Source organism: Sylvia atricapilla, chromosome 3 (genome assembly GCF_009819655.1).
Source record: "Sylvia atricapilla isolate bSylAtr1 chromosome 3, bSylAtr1.pri, whole genome shotgun sequence".
NCBI classification, from domain to species: domain Eukaryota; kingdom Metazoa; phylum Chordata; class Aves; order Passeriformes; family Sylviidae; genus Sylvia; species Sylvia atricapilla.
Genome location: NC_089142.1, coordinates 102,516,954 through 102,534,367, shown reverse-complemented (window position 1 = coordinate 102,534,367; position 17,414 = coordinate 102,516,954). Strand labels below are relative to the sequence as shown.

The window sequence follows — 17,414 nt, the reverse complement described above, 5'->3', positions numbered from 1 at the left end:
CAAGGCCCCTGTTAGTTAATGATGGGTATGTAACACCTTTACATGTTTTTCACTCAAACCAGAGAATGAGCAAACCCAAGACCTGAAATAACAGCTGCTTTGATACACAGAGTGCACAAAACTGACAAAACTTCATCGTTTTCTGCACTTGTTTCCACCCTATCCTCAAGCTCACTATTTGAAATTGCATGGGGGGTACACAATACTTCTCATAGTTTAAGCTGCAAACAGACAATCATTAAACATTGTCAGGATGCATTTTAAATAAGTCTACCTGTGTATCCAAATCTCTGTAAGTTCAGACTTGTCCAAGAGCCCTTGGGTTTTCTATTGTTGTCTAAATAAGGCGACAGTATCTGCTGTTTAATCTTCATAGAAATCATACCTTGCTGCTCAGGCCCTTTGCTCCTGACAACCAAGTCAGACCTACAAAGAGAGGAAATAGAGAGGTCGCCACGAGTTCATAACCCATTACTCTGCTCCAAGACGTTTGCACATATTTTTAAGTCACACCTGTGTTTGTGATGAGAAGACACTGCTGTCTCTCTCTGCAGATCCTGCAAGTCAGTTCCAGGCCATCGTGCATCATCATCTCAATTTCTCTAAGATTTTCAGTTTTGTTTTCAAGTTGGTGTTATTGTTGTTGTTTAATGAGGGGTTACTGAAAGCAGCATGTCTTTCTCCTAACACTGTTGCTCTCACTTTTTTCATCTAAATGTCTTTTTCTGGAGCAAAGTGACTTTTCCTGTAAGAGTTTTTGTCATATTGATGCAGGTGGCAGTAAACTCATTTCGGGAAGGATGGTTTCACCTGAAATCTTCCACATTAGGGAGAATATAGTTGCTTTTATGGAATGCAGAGATCAATATTTCCAGCAAACACTCCTTTTTCCCATTAAATTCCTGCAAGCAGGTGGCTTGCAAAACTAAAGAATGACTCAAATCTTCAGATGTCAAATGGCATCTTCAACAAAGTAGAGGGGGAAAAATGTTGCCAATTCTCCTTGGATTCCCCTAATTTTCTATGTCACAGTACATGCACAGAGAAGCATGTGCCTGTGATGCCAGATGAGAAGGAGACTAATTGTCTCTTGATTAATGGCCAAGAATGAATTTTAACTTTTTGAGGACCAAAACTAGGAGCAGTGAGATTGTCTGCAGGAACATATTTTCCCACAAAGAGTTGTGTATGCAGTACAAGTGGTTTTCACATCAAATATTAATATGCAATAAAAAGACTTGACTTTTGATAAGAGACAAGGGGGAACGGCTCTAAACTGGCAGAGGGTAGGTTTAGGTTGGATATTTGGAAGAAATTCCTTCCTGTGAGGGTGGTGAGGCCCCGGGACAGAAGTCACCCAGAGAAGGTGTGGCTGCCCCATCCCTGGAAGTGCTCAAGGCCAGGTTGAGTGAGTCTTGGAGCACCCTGGACTAGTGGAAGGGCAGGTTGTCCCTGCCCAGGGCAGGGAATTGGAACAAGTTGCTCTCTAAGGTCCCTTCCAACCCAAGCCATTCTATAATTCTCTCTAACAATACACCCTTGCTACAGCCCTCTGATTTTTGACTCTGGATAAAAGACTAGATCCAGAGTATTAGCAACTATTTGTGCTGGACAACATTTTTGGAAAACCCCTTGTTGTTCAGGAGTGACTCAGGAGTTGTGCCAACCCTGTGGATGTTAAAAATCACTGAGAGGCCACTGTTGCTCCTATTACCTCCAATATCAGCACAGGGAGGAGCATCATCACCAGTGTTCTTACCCACAGGACAGTGAGGGTAACAGCCTTCAACAGTGAGCGTATGAAAACACTCAAACAAAAATGAGTGCCTGAAAGATGGAAACCTTCAAATCATGAAATCATTAAGGCTGGAAAAGGCCTCTAAGGTCATTGAGTCCCATTACTGACAGGTCTACCACTAGACCATGTCTCTAAGCAGCACATCTGCATTGCCAGGAGAGGTCCAGCACTTCAGATCTGGTTTACACAGAGCCACCTCCAATCAGCATTCTTGAAATTCAGCAGAAGTTATGTTAAAAGTAGGCAGATTGGTTTCTTTCATACACTGAGTCAATAGCTTTGCTTTTATCAGGGCATGATTGGTCAGTGTTTTATTCATTGCTGCATTCAGCAGCACAAGTAAGGAAATATATTTGCGTTGGAGGGAATTAAAATGTAGTGGTAGGTTCATCAGTTCCATCTGTGTTTGTGATCTAAATAATAAAAGAACCTCTTTCTTTCAAAATCCCTTTTGTTGCTCCTTTGAGATTCATTTTAGATTAATCTTTTTTCTTCTTTATTTCCAAAGGACATCCATTACCTTGCTCTAGATAAGGGTGAATTGGCACTAGCTGAAGTGGCAAAGAGAAAGGCTAATGACATTGATGCAGAATCAATAACCACTGGAATTGGTAAGAATTAATGGTGTTTAAAAATCCCTTTTGTTTTAATCAATACTTGTCCTGTAGAACATGTTGTTACATTTGTAGAGGGGTTATTGTTTTGATTGTATTGTTTTCTTTGAAAGTGAGACTGGAATTTTATTTGTGACTAAAGAACAGTGTTTTTCTTTGCAACTATGCAAGGGGGCTTATAAAAATCACAGAGTAGCCGTGTGAGGACAGCTATGAAGCAAAAAGATTTATGCTGTGGCTATATAGAAAAGTTCAGGCTGAACAAACTGAACTGAGTGCAAGAGGTAAAGGACTGAATTTGGAAGTCATTGTTCATATCAACATTAAAGGCCAGGCATAGAAATTTCACTCACCTCTAAATATTTGCTGGTGCACACTGGAGACACATGCAGCATGCATACTTTGGCAGCACTGGGATGGAACATTTACTAGTGTGAGCACAGCTTCACGTTCTGGCTTTAAAGCAGCAGCTTTGCCTGCAGTGGGATCCTTGCCATTCCATAGGGAATATCCATGCTAAAGTTGCAGTGTGAGGCTAACAGCTAAAGCACAGATGACTTTTCATGCAGGGGAACTCACAACTCATTCACTCTCTCCTTGTGTTTCTTCTGAATTGCCATGAAGGGATGTATGCAAGCACACGAGACCATTATTCTGATTGTATTATTTTTTCATGCCTTATAGCATGAACCAAGCAGAAGGTGTCCCTGTCTGGGGACCTGACCTCCACTGGAGACAAAGAGAAGAAAACCCAGAAAGCCTAAAAATGTTTGCATAAAATTTGCACAGTTCTGTTTTTCCTTACTCTACTGCATCATTGAATATTAGAGGAAATCACTGAGTGAATCTTTATCCCATGCCAAGAAGTAGAAGAGGATTAAAACTAGGAAGGTTTTTTTGTGAGTCAGAGTCACAAAACCTTTGAGATCTTGGGTAAGATGGGATTCTTTTAGAACTGTACATCTCCCTGTTTACCCAGAGCATACAAGAGAATGCCACTCCAGTCCCTAGAAATGCAGAGAGGCCAAGTATGCATTTATGTGGCTGTATCTATAGATCGTATAAATCCATGACTTTCAGGGCTACTGCAGTACAGTAGCACCTCCTTCCCTCTCCAGCAGAGTAGGGATCAAGCAGTTCCTCTCCTGAACTCTTCTCTTCAGGATCTTTCATTTTCATGCTCAAATGCTTAAAGCTATTTTTTCCACCATAACTGGGCTTTTGGGAAGTCCTTTCACCACTAGAGTTCAAAATAAAAAGGACACCTGTTTAGGTGGTCTCTTAATGGGCACTTTAAAGTGTGCAGCTACCTCTCCTCTCCTCTCCTCTCCTCTCCTCTCCTCTCCTCTCCTCTCCTCTCCTCTCCTCTCCTCTCCTCTCCTCTCCTCTCCTCTCCTCTCCTCTCCTCCTCCTCTCCTCTCCTCTCCTCTCCTCTCCTCTCCTCTCCTCTCCTCTCCTCTCCTCTCCTCTCCTCTCCTCTCCTCTCCTCTCCTCTCCTCTCCTCTCCTCTCCTCTCCTCTCCTCTCCTCTCCTCTCCTCTCCTCTCCTCTTTTGGTATTTACATGCTGCACCAAATACAACTGAGATACCCAGGGCTTGCATCTGGTCTTTCTATATTCTCTGACACTTAATTCAGAGAATTTTAAACTCTAATCTGTATCTTCATTTAATTCCTTGCAAACTACCACCATTACTAGATTTTTGAAGTAGGGCTATTTATAAATTTAGGGAGAGCTTTTTGTAGTATTGTAGGGAGAGGGGTAGGGAAAAGAACTGAAGTGATCATAGATGCCTTCCTTGCATATCAAATGCCATAGAGGTGTAATAGTTACACTTCAATTCAGTTACAAATGTGCAGGAACACAGTCTTCCCCTCCTCCAGACCAGTCCTACAGTTACGTCTGCAATGCCTCATTAGCATAAATTATTAAAGTCATTTTATATGATAAAGACTTCTGCTGAATAATTAACTATCAGGATGATTTAAAATACTTTTCAATGCCCCCGGGGACAAACTGTCACTGAGATTCATTCTCTAAACAGTAATGAATTTGCATCCAATTCATTTTGTATGAAAATAAACAGAAATCTCCCATGAGTTTGTTTCACTGCAGATTCGATCTCACCTTAAACATGTGAAATCTCAGCCACAGGTTTGGTTTTGTTTTACTTTATTCCAACGTCCCTTCTAATGATGTTTCTATTTCATAAACTGTTGTTGGTAAAAAAGTTGACATGAGGCAGGAACTTTGTGGACCAAATTAAAACAAATGATTAGTGCTTTATGTGTAAATTGCTGTATTTTTCTAATACTTTGAGAGGGGGAGAAAAAAAAAATCATGCCAGAGACAAAAATTTTAAAATGCAGTTTCAAACAAATCTGTGTCCCCTGACCCCTTCCCAAACCCAGTCCTCCTTATCTGGTCCCTGGTCTCTGGAGCTTGCAGCCTCTCAGTTCACCAATGGTCACATTTCTCCCCAAACTTCTTGAACATCCACTTCAGGCTTTTGCAAGAAGACAGAAACCTAAAGCAAAGAGAGGCAGCAAGGTGCAACCAGTGCTGCTGAGCTTATACTGGACATCTCTGGAGCCTATTTCTTATTAAAAAAAAAAAAATATATATATATATATATATGTGGGTGTGGGGGTGTGTGTGTATGTGTGTAAAATGTAATATATATATGTGTGTGTGCATGTATATATGTATATGTATATATATATATATATATATGTAAAAGGAACGACTGTAATATGTCAACATCTGCTGAAATTTCCTGAGCTAGCCCATCCCCAAACCTCAGTTCAGCACTGAAAATGAGTCAGTGCTTCTGGCTGATTCCCAAGCCTTTGAGAGTGCTCCATCTTGCCCCAGATATATTTAATTTGTCAAGATATTTCTGTGTACATGGCGCACTTCAAGCATAATGTATTTCAAACTCAGACTTCCAGGAAAAGTTTCAAGCTCCTAGAAATAATGTAGAATGACAATATAATTTCATCTAAGATTTATAGACGTCATCCAGAGTTCTGTATGGGTAGATTCCTCACATATATTATACCAATATTTGTGTGAAGAGAAAACTAAAAATAGGTTGATCATTTTAAGATTATTTTAAAGATTTTTTTTTAATTTTGGCTTCTTCTCAGTTTGCTGGACACTGTTTTGAAGAAGCCACCTTCAAAGCGAAGGATGTCTCTGGGCATCTGCTAAAAAACCACCTGTAGACCTCCAGAGCACATTAGTTTGGTGAGAATATTGCTGAGCAAGGTGAAGTGTCAGGTGAACTATGGTTTTGGCAGAATCATGTGTTTTGTTCATCTGATAAAAACCTTCTGAGAAGAAGCATTCTCATATGGTTTTATGTTTGATGGCCTGTGAAAATGCACCTTGAGGGATGAGAAGATTGAAGTGATGGTGCTGCACATCTCAGAAATGACATTAGCTGTCTCGTCTTTCCCCACTCTTCTTTTATCAGCAGACCACTGGCTGGGGATCCTGTGGTTCCTCCTTCCAAAGGTTTTTCTGTTGAATTATTTCTCTAGTAGATCCACAAGTTCCTTAATGAGGTCAGGGAGTCCTCATTTAGCCGTGCCTAAAATGTATGCTGTGCACCTCATTTCACTTGATGAAAAGAGAGAATAAATAATTTATTCAATATTGGCATAGGTGTAGGTTACTAATAAACCCTGTTTATGAGTGTAACCTGGCACATACTCTCCTGGAACAGCATTGTCTGTGGTGGGAGAGTGAGTCTGTTTGGTGCTGCAAAGTGTGGGCTGCTAATGTAAAACCTGAGCTGCAAAGAACCGACATGGCAGAGCCTGTTAAGGAATGCCATAGCTAATAATGATCATGGAGGTGAAGAACTCAGCCCTTCAGACATCATTGCTCAATGAATATCCAACGAAGAGCACATGTAGGCAATGTCAGAAAGTTTCCCAAGGCCAACTTCCAACAAATTACATTAGGGCCTAGCAAGGTGATTTTAGCCTTCAAACCAACAGCTTTCACCCAAAAGGGAATTCATGTTGTGACAAGGCAGATACCTGCTGCATAGTTGAAAGGCAAATTGGGAAACCTCGTATTTCTACTTAGAGTTTCCGAATATTAGGAACTAATATGTTTAGGCAACATTTCTGACAGAGGTATCTTAACAAAAACACTGATGTTCAGATAATTGCATTGTTCCGAAATGCTAGATGGGGCTGACTAACATTTTGGTGGTTCACTAATGTCTCATGATAGTGCTTGAGGTTTTTCCATTTAAAATGGAATTTAAAAATATTTCTGGAAGCATTCCATACTGTTTTCAAGATAGGGAATCTTATCAGTTCTCACAGAGACTGAAGTCTAATTTCCCACAGTGTTTGTAAAATGACATTTAAAATGTAGAGACCCCAGATGTTTCACCTTGCTGGCAAGGAACATCACACCAGTTTGAACCCTAAGTGGAGAATTAATTCATTTTATCTTAGTTCTGTGGTAGTGTTTTATATTGAGTGGCTTACACGTTCTTTGTGATAATTAATAATGACACATCCTACGGTGTTTTGTCTGAGATGCCAGTCTGGTCTTGCATTACAGTCTGCTCCCTCCTAATCACTTATCATTTACTGAGATCTTCCCCCTCTTCCTGACAGTCCTGAGGAGCCTGCTTGCATTTCCAGACCATGTTTAGAATTGTCCCCGTGTGTCTGTAACCTTCTCTGTCCTTGCATTAGCCTAGCTGGTCACATTTTCTTCTCCTCTGATCCATAATGACTCCTTTCATCTCTCAAGCCAAATTCTTCCTCACCCTCACACACCCTCTCTGACACTGATGGCAAAACCTTCTTCATTTCCTGCTCTTCCTTGGCACGTGCAGCTTTCTCTTATCATCTATCAAGTTTCAAGTTAACTGAGAATCTTGGCCTTTATCTAATGACTTTTGTTTTACTGTATAATGTATTTCAAAGGTATTGTCCCAGACACAGGTGAACTGTGATCTGGGAAGGCTCAGGGGACACCTATTCGTGCTACAGTTTTTTGGAGCCTACCCCATTCAGTGTTAGATCTCCTGTTTATTTATTTCTATTTTCAGTTTAAGTCAATCAAAACCTCTGGAATCAAAACCCTTTGCTTTTATTTTTCTAATAATGTGACATTTTCCCCCGAGAGCCAGAAAAACATTTTTAATGAAAAATGCTTTCTAAGTATGATTGGCAGTTCACCTATGGCAAGAAATTAGTTTCCACAAGCACCTTTTTAATTTTGTGCCACCCAAGACGAGTGTCTTTGAAGATCCATAGTAATTTGAAATTATTTAACTGTGCTCCTATAAACACTCTCTTGAACATATCAAGCCACACACAGCACTTGACACAGAGCCCACTAAACACAGAAAGGATTTCTGCCATCTCCAGGGGACTTTGGATGGGGATTTTAGCAAGCAAGGGGCTCATGGGTAGGCCTGGTATGGCAAGGACTTCTTCTCCTGGTTTGGTAGGACTCTGCTTGGTGTGGAGTGGCTTCAAACCCTCATGGCATTGCATCCTATTTTAAATTTCCACCTGGTACCGGGGATTTGACTCTCTTGAGGGTCACAGGCACTTGCTGCTCCCCTCCCTGTGTTCTTTTCAAGGAGTGGGGTTGTTTGTTTTACTTGAAGTTGACAGCAATGCCAAGCTGGTTTTGGCTGCACCTCATCACACCTCTCCTCTTGCCTGTGTCATGATGTCAGTTTTGATCTATACCTGCCCACTGCTAGACAGCTTTGCCTAAAGACATAATCCTCAGCCCCTAATAATTATGAGTACATCAAAGGCTAGTTTGGTTTGCTTAGCTGCAGAGGTCTCCACAAAGATCTGTGTATCTTCACTTGAAAGAGATTTATAGTTTTGTGTCAGCCTTTGGAATTATCATGGCCTTTCATTTTTTACCCCCATCTTTACAGTGACATATTCTTGCCACTACAGAACTGATTTTAAAAGCACAAAGACATGCCCAAAATGAAGACACCTTCTCCTTCATATTTTAATTTTAATAATCCTCATATCTTCAGCAGTAAAATTCTATCCTATTGATTATGAAAAAATCTTACCAGAAGTCATAGATTAATTGGGTTTTGCCAGTTTTAGGGACTCCCTTTTTTTTTTTTTTTTTTTTTTTTTTTACCTAGAGTCACATACTGTGACGGGTTTTGAAAAAAAAAAAAAAAAAAAAAAAAAAAATACAGTATTTCCAAGTTGTGAAAATTGAAAGGACTTGTCCATATCTGATATGGTGTTATTCTACTAACAATTAGGATGTTGCAAGGCATGTGAAGTCACTCATCCCAAATCTCTTCGGTATAATTCCATCTCATCCTTGAAACCCCCCAGCCAAGCTGATGCACACAGACAACAGGGAATGGATGACACTAATTACCAAATAAACAACATATTTTTGGTGGCAACAGATCAAGAAGGAAGTTTTAAAAGTGAAAGGAATTCACAGAGCTACACCTTGGGGGAGGATGTACCATGATAAAGAATAAAAGATCTCGGAGGGATGCCCATGGCATGGCATTGAAGTGAAGAGAAGCAAGACACTACTCAAGCTGTTGACATTGTAGCTAGGAATTTAAGCAGGAATTTGGCTTCTCATCACTGACTTCAGTCCACAGACTGCAGTAAATTTAAATAGAAAGCATACATAGTTAAAATAACTGTTGAAACAAACTATCAAAGAAATTGATGCATGGAAAGTGTCTTTGCATGAGGACCGAATGAATGCCTCTCTGGGAAATAGGTCTTAGCCAAATACAATTTATGCATTAATCAAACACATGTTTTTCTGGCTCGGTGTAGGATATCTGGATGAAATTTAATAGCCTCTAATTCACTGTAGGTCAAACTAGATGATTTACACTCTATCATAATAGTATAATATTCATATGCTCTGGATTCCACTCTTGCCTACAGCTCTGTGAAAAAGCCCCTGGTAAATCTCCCATTAGCTTCAAAAGGCCCACATGTGGTCTAAAAGACTGCAGTTAAAAGCCACATAATATATATGTAATATGTATTCACACATCTCACAGTGTGCACGTGTGCATGTGTGTGTGTGTACGTAAGTGGGTGTTGTATTTACACATACACAGCCAAAATCTGGCCAGTCATGAAAACAGCTCCAAATCTGAACACAAGCCAGAGGAATTCTTACGTATTTGTTGTTTTGCTTCATGACATCACAGAAGCTGTTGCTGCGGTGTTTCTTTTTTTGTTTGTTGGTTTGGTTTTTTGTTTTGTTTTGGGTTTTTTGGGTTTGTTTGGGTTTTTTTTGTTTGGGTTTTTGTTTGGGATTTTTTGGGGTTTTGTTTTGTTTTGTGGGGGTTTTTTTGCTTATTTGTTGGGTTTGGTTTTGTTTTTTTTGGGAGGGGTTGTGGGGGATTTTTTTGTTTGGTTTGGTTTTGGTTTGGTTTTGTGGGGGTTTTTTGGTTGGGTTTTTTGGGAGGTTTTTTTTGGTGTGGGTTTTTTTGTGGGGGGGGGTTTGGTTTTTTTTTTTTTTAATAAAACAGCAAAAAAAAAAAAAGATAATCACGAGCAGGAGGTGCTTTCATAAGTGCTGCAGCTGGCTGGGAGCTGTGGATCTGTGTGCTCACAGTGTGTCAGGGGCATGTTTGTCTCCCACACCCTGGAGCCGTCCCTCAACCTCTCACTTTCCTCCGGCGGAGCTCCCTGGCTGCATTTCTGCACCCTGAAAAGCGTTGGCAAACACATATTTGCATGGCAGTTTGGTATGTGTTGTGTCCTGTTTGCCCTGCGTAACGTAACGTGATGTGACAGGCTGTAATTCATCACATCAGCTGCATGACAGCGGCAGGGGCTGGAGGAGAGCAGCAGTGGTGGGCTGATGAGAGCTGGCAGCTTAATGTTGGGTTGGAGTCTCTCAGTGTTCTCGTTTTTAGAATGAGCTACCGAAGAATTATCTCCAAGTGCAGGTGAGTTTGAGAAGCAGTGATCAGGCGGAGTCAGGAGAAAGCTGAAGATCCCTGTGCTCAGAAGGAATGACTTGTAAAGATGAGAACCCTTGCACACGTGGTGTTAGGTCAAACAAACAAGAACACTGAAGGGCTATTTATTTATTTCCTCCTCTTTCACTGCTCTCCCCAGGCACACCACAGGTCCTTATGTGGGAATACTGTGGAATTGCCCACGGCAAAAACAGAGGTTGAGGCTGTTTTCCTCCAAAGACTCCTACACAAGAGGCTGCTTGACAGTTCACCCCTGAAAAATTCCCACCACGGGTGTGAGAGTGTGATAACCTGATGGTGGTTCTTGTTGAGTGCTTCCAGCCTAACAAAACTGCATTCCCTGTTCAAATCCCATCTCAGGACTGGGATATTCTGACCAGGACATGGCTGGTAAAGGCCATAGGGAAGAGCTCAGTGAGGCCCAAGGGTGAGCTTTGCATCCTTGCATCCACTGCTCTCCTCAGTCAAGCACTTTCCAAAGTGTCAGACTTGGCCAGAAGATGAAATGAAGGGAGTTGTTTAAGAAAAACCACTGGTGAGAAAGTGATTAAGAACATCCAGAATTAATGACTTTTTTCTTTCCTCAACATACACTGTGTGTTTAATTTCAGCTATTTGAATTATTTTTCTCTAAATATCCTTCCTGTCAGTCTGCACTGCCATTTCTTTTTACTTTAAATCTCAGTGCCATTAAACTTCTGCAGCTCCCCAACTCATGCATGGATAATACCTGCCATTCAATAACACTTTTCACAGCATTCATGACACCAAAAGTCCTGAATCATAGTAGATTTCAAACTAGAAATTCAGTCTTAAAAACAGATTGTGAGGCAGTTGGTTATCTCTGCAAGGTTGATATTATGAAATGGCAAAATATTTTAATACGATGGGAAGATATCATTAATGACAGCTTATAAGCATGTATGGTGTTCACTTTAATTAGTCACTTACTGCAGTCACGGTGCCAGTGTCCCACCTTTTCATCTTCATGATAATCAAAGCTGCAACAGCCACTTGATTCCTGCCTCCTGCCCTCCCAGCCCAGGGACACCACAACATCAGTAAAAAAGTCAGGGTAGGGCTCTCACATAAATTAGATTCCATGGATTAACCACTTAACTCATAGTTTGAAAATTTTCCCTGTAAAGGAACGTGGAAGTCAATATTCTTTCCTGTAGCCTTGTGTTAAAAACCTAAGCATGTCTTCTTTGGCTTTTTTTTTTTTTTTTTTTTTTTCAAAAATTCATCATTGTTTCACAACAACTAGGTCGTATTTTTTTGCTCAATGAAGCCTCTGCTACATCTTGCTGCTCATTAACCTCTGCTGAATTTAGTCCTTTCTCTTGCTAATATCCTTACTGCTGCTATCTCCCCTGGAGATCTCCAAATACACCTAAAGTACACCAGATGAAGAGGAGGTTCTGGGGCCAACCTTGCAGAACAATCCCAGGATGTGTTTTTACATTATTTGGTAGGTGCTGCTGAACCATCAGGAGCCTTACATAAGCTCACCCTCCGACTGAAGCGTTTGGAACCCAAACCTAAACCATCTTTGAAGTTCCCAGCTAAATTTCATCACACCTCTGCTGAAATAATCCAAACTCTTATCAACCAGATGCAAGATGATGCCTACAACTAATTATTTCTTTTATTGCAATAGCTAAAGAAAAGAGCTACTAAGTGCTTCCCTTAGACCCTTGCTTTTTGCCACCAAAAGTCAAAATGTTTAGTTCATGAAGGCAAATGTGGAGCCTGTGTGGGCACCCTCTGTGAGCCCAGATCACTCTGTTCACTGCTGCCATTGCCTCAGATATGTCAGGGAACAGTTAGCACCACACTGATCACTGTAATAAACAGAATTTTAACAGCAAAGCATCCTGGAAAAATTCCTGGTTTCCTCAAACAGTCATGCAGGAAGCTTCAGGCTTTAGTCAGCGCCTTATTTTCATGTGTTATTATCAGATGTACTGCCCCAACCTATTCCTGTGTGTGTTTGAGACTTTGGCTGTCCACTCGTTGGGAGTAGAAACAAGACAGCAGGTAAAGAACTGGATGTCATTGGACTTTTACAACCCACTGGGTGACTCTGGCCTCCTCATTTTAGCTTTGGATGGTTTGGTTGTCCTTTTGGGGACTGTGTGACCTCTCTGTGGCAAGCTGCCCATCCTTTCAGCACCATCCCATGGCAGGACCCCTGGCTGTCACCACCCAGCTAGGTGAATTCCCTTTCCTAGACTCGCTCGTTTTCCTGTAATTTTTGCCCCACAGGGTGAAAGCACACCCCTGGGAAATCAGCTGTAATCCTCCGGTTCGTGTTTGCCATTAGGTGTCAGTGTGACAACAACCATTGTACACAAAAGCCACGCTGGGGTGTGCGGGGATCCCACTCCCATCCTAAACTTCTCCTCGCCCACTCGGGGAAAACACAGTGTGAAACCAAGGAGAGGCCCAAGAAGGCAATAAACATTTTATTTCCGGGTGTTTTTCCGTCATCTAATCGAAATTATTTACTAACACATCAGCCTGTTTGCATTTCATTCAGTGTGCCTCAGGTTCCCGGCGCTGCGGTTGTCAAAGAAGGTTAATATTTACAAAACCAGGAGAAGAGTTTCTGCACACACACACTGGTCTCACCCTATTTTGGGGTAAAAAGAAACAGTCAATATTATCAGTAATTTGCAGTCAGCAGGAGGTAAACTGCTTTGCCCAGTGCAAATGTTAAATTACTTGTGTGAGTTGAAGCCTGACGATATTGGTGCTTATATACCAGTCCTTCACAAGTTGTTTAAAAGGCTGTATCAGAAATTACAACTTGAAGCCCACTCATTCCAAAGAGAAGAACAAAAAGCTTAAAAAGTAGTTTTAAAGGAATTTTTTTTAAAAACTAGTTTTAAAGGACTTTCTTTTTTTTTTTTTTTTTTTTTTTGTCAGAAATTGTGCCTGTTCTTTGGTGGGAATGATGTAGAAATAGCAAAATACATGACGTATATTAAGAAGTTGAATTTTTTTTTAAAACAAAGCTTCAGGCACTTCCCAAAATGTAGCAAACTGTTTTTGGTGGCATGGGAGTTTTAAACCTTTTAAAATAAAAAATTAGGGTTTGGCAGAGGAAAGTATTTTTAGAAGAAGATGAGTTAATGAAACAGTCTCCAGTAGCAGTGTTCAGAACACATGAAATACTAGTAGGATACTCGGGTTTTTGCCTTACATTTGGAAATGCAAATGTTTTCACCTTTAATCAGATTTTGATCAGGTCAACACGATGGTTAAACCAGCTTGGCCTTCACCAGGATCAGGGAATCTGTTGTGCCAGAAGATTGTTGAGATTCAGCTTTGCCTTCACTTTTCCTGCTTTGAAAGGGAGCAGGTCTCGAGCACGGCTTAAATTTGGTGTTGTTTTCCTTTATACTGATAGATTAAATCTCGAGTAGCACCATGCTGCTGTGATAAGCATCTGAGCAAGCTGGCTTTTCTTTTATTACCTCCTTCTAGATTTCTAGTAACTCCGTGACACAGGAGTGGTTAGTCCTGAGCAGGCACTGCACAGCCCAGGGTAATCCTAGCCAGGACAAGAATCCTCAGGTACCATCTCTGCTACAATTCCCCAAGTTGGGCACTTGCAGGTCTCTTCATGACAGCAAAGCCTTCCAAAATTTGGTAGCCATGCCCCTGTTCAGTTTGGGGATGGGAAATGAAAACGTCTCTGTGCCAGTTTGATGTTATCCTTATAACAGATAATTATAGGCTTTAGGAACAGAAAAGATGCCTGATTAAATGGCTCCAGCCATCTGCTATTGCAAGACTGTGAAGTAATCCTTGACCATTTTCATATTAAGAGTTGCCACGATGATGTTCTCCCACTGCTTATGCCACTCAGCTTGCCTAGAAAGCTGTCTCCTCTGCTCTAGTTCCCTGCCATCCTTTTGCTTTGTATTATTTTAAGTAGCAGTGATTAAATCTTTATATCAGAGCTGCTGGGGGGGCTTGAAAGCCCCTCCTGTGTAACACATCCCTTTTGATTTCAGTAATATAAATTGAAGACGTCCTTCTTTTCACATGTGCTTTCAGATCAGGTTCTTCTTCTTGTTTGTGGTACAAAGGGAGCAGATGAAAAGCCAGCTAGGCAGGCAGTTTAAAAAAACCCAGCACTGGCCACTTGTACCCCTGGCTGCTTGTACCCCTGCTCCATTGGGGTCCCAGGGGAGGCAGAAGAACCTCAAAGGCCAGGAACAAGCTGCTCACATGGCACTCTGCCTCAGGCTGGTTTAGGTGAGCCCAAAGGTAATTTTGCTGGTTTTGAAGAAAAATCATGACTCAAATAGAGCTGAAAGAGCTGTAAGACTTCTGAGCACTGTTCCTATAGAGAGGGTGTTGCTTCAAGCAACTCTTCACAGATCAGAAAATATCCTGGTGGCAGGATCCTCCCTGCAATGGGCTGAGTTTCCAGCTGCAGCCTAAACCAGTCCAAAAACGTGCCAGAAACCATGAGGAAGGGTTTCCACCTGAAGTCAGAGAAGAGGCACAGGGAGCAGAGTCAGGCTGTAAGGAAGGACTACAAGGGCACAGGAATGGCCAGGTGGAAGTAAACATCATCTTTGTGAGAAGGACTGCTGGTGACATGGAAGGAAGGAAAAAGATCACTGCTGCCGGGCAGGAAAGTGGAAAGATTCCTTTGTAAGGGCAAATTTCCCCCATTGAACATTAATTGCTTTCCACAGATACAAAATGCACATTAAGTGATAAAAGGAGTGGCTGAGAAGCAATGCTGCATTTAACAGATATCAGAGAATGCATTGTAGGTTAATTACCTTCCCTTAAAAAGATTTCTATTTTTCCAAAGAGGTGAGCATCTGTTTTGAGACAGAAGCTAATCTCCAAACTCCTGTTTGCTTCAATGAAAAGAGGAGCCAGAAAGGGTTGAAATGGGGTGGTGAGGAGATACCAGCAGGAGACAGGATAACTTTTTTTTCCCCTGACATCGAGGGGAAAGTTTTTTACATTCCTTCCCATGGACTTTCCTCTTTGGTTGCCTTCAGAAGCTCAAGCAATGCCAAGAACTGCCCACAGCTCCCTCCAGGGCTTTGAGCTTCCCAAGTGGTGTCCACAGCTCCTGCTCCTGCTGACACAGTTTATTTAAATAGGCAAGGAAAAAGCACTGGTGTTTGCAGGAGGCAGTGTATAGTGTAAACTACCTCTGTGAGGCTTTTAAAAGGAAAAAAAACCACTCTGGTATTCCTGCCACTCTGTAATTGGGGGATATCAATCAGGTGAAGATCTTCCCAGAGAGTGGAAGAAGCAGCTTGGGAATGAAAAACCCACTGTTCCTACAAAATTTCATGGTGTGTAGTGTGTCCCCTTTCCAAAGCTGTTTTCCTCTAAATCAATCTCTTCTAGTGGGAAGGGATGGAAAGAAAAGTATCAACCCATCAGTCAGGGGTTTTTGGTGCTGACAGGTCACATCAGCTCCTAAAGCCTTTGGGCACCCCAACCACAGAATGCCCTGGTGGTTATCAGCAAGTCTGTGCAGCAAAGCACTGCAGCAAGTGAGTGACAGGATGCAAATATCAGGGAGGACCTGGCCCTGTATCTGCTTCGGTGCCTTTTTCAGCCACACCTTCCTGGTAAATTGTAAAATGTCGGTCAGGGCGCCCTGGAGATGGGTAAAACAAGGCGTGCTCGAGCTCCAACTCCTTTTATGTCCCAGTGCCTTGAGGTGCATTCAGCAAATGCATCCAAGTTTTGCTTTAGATTAGAGGATTTAGCCAAGAGACATTGAGCAGAGCAATGTAAAAGTGTCATTAAGAGAGTTGAACAGCAGGATATTCTGTGATTCCAGGAAACTCTAATGCATATCCTCTATGTGTGTATATATATGTGTGTGTGTGTGTGTGTGAGCACAGAGTTTGCATGTACACACATCCCAATAAAGTCTGAGGGTTTGCAGGTTTAAAACAACGTGTTGGTACCAGCTGTGCAGCCTGTTTTCAGCAGCATTGCATCAGTGTGGCTGATTTTCTTTGCAGAGACACACGCAGACCCCATAAAAACTTGGCTCTCATTTAATGAGAAACCTTACCTGAGACATTACCAACTTAGGATCCTAAAGTCAGTACTTTTAAAGTGATGGAAGAAAAAAACAGTGTAAGAATTTTCAGTTTTGGTACATATCAAGCTTGTTCATATCAGAGTAAGTTTAATCCATACAACCTTCCAGCATGAGTAACTTTTTTTTTTTTTCTGTGAAACTTCCTACATTAGTCTGGCAGAAGTTAGAAAGCAATGCTGTTTTAAATTTGGGTTTTATTAACAGGTAGTATTCCCATTTTTTCTTTATTTGGATTAGGCAACAAACTGGTCCCAAGTTTTTCTTTATTAAAAGAAAAAGAAAAAGAAAAAGAAAAAGAAAAAGAAAAAGAAAAAGAAAAAGAAAAAGAAAAAGAAAAGAAAAAGAAAAAGAAAAAAAAAAGCTCCTTTAAATATGCTTCACACTTTTCAAACTTCAATAGCATAGAATTTTTCACTTGGTCAGAAAGCTGATTTAATTTGCTGCGAGGTTAAAATGTTAAAGGTTTCAGTTTTACATCCATGAATTCTCAAATTAAATTTGGTGCATTGCTTAAATTTCTAGCTGCAGTGCATTTAGCCTAATTGCTTTGGTAAGTTGGGTGCTTAGTAACTCCTACTTCTCTGAATTTTCATCTTTAAAGGCCAGCAAAATAAGCCTGAGGGCCACAGGTGGGCTAGACTGCTCTTTGGGATTCACCTGTGGGGTCTTTGGATATCTCTTCCAGTCTGACTGCATCCTCAGACCATATCTGATGAGAATGTTCTGATGACAAGGGAGAGCATTTAAACACCTGTAGGTGTTAGCTGGTTTAAGCCCAAAACAGTTTTGAAGCAGCAAGAAAGGCTGAGCAAAATGGTTCAGATTTCAGTTGTCAACTAAATGTGTGCACTGGGCCTTTAAGTATTTGGCCAGACACATCTTGATTGCTTGGCTTTTGTTT

The 17,414-nt window shown here is 41.2% G+C and overlaps 1 protein-coding gene across 1 annotated transcript in view; it reads left to right on the top strand.

The window, feature by feature from the left end:
• Positions 1-17,414, top strand: part of WDPCP (WD repeat containing planar cell polarity effector) — a 103,612-nt gene that overhangs the window by 61,781 nt on the left and 24,417 nt on the right. Inside the window, exon 12 of the mRNA XM_066316460.1 lies at positions 2,307-2,409. Coding sequence (XP_066172557.1) covers positions 2,307-2,409 — 103 coding nt within the window. The remainder of the gene's footprint in view (positions 1-2,306; positions 2,410-17,414) is intronic.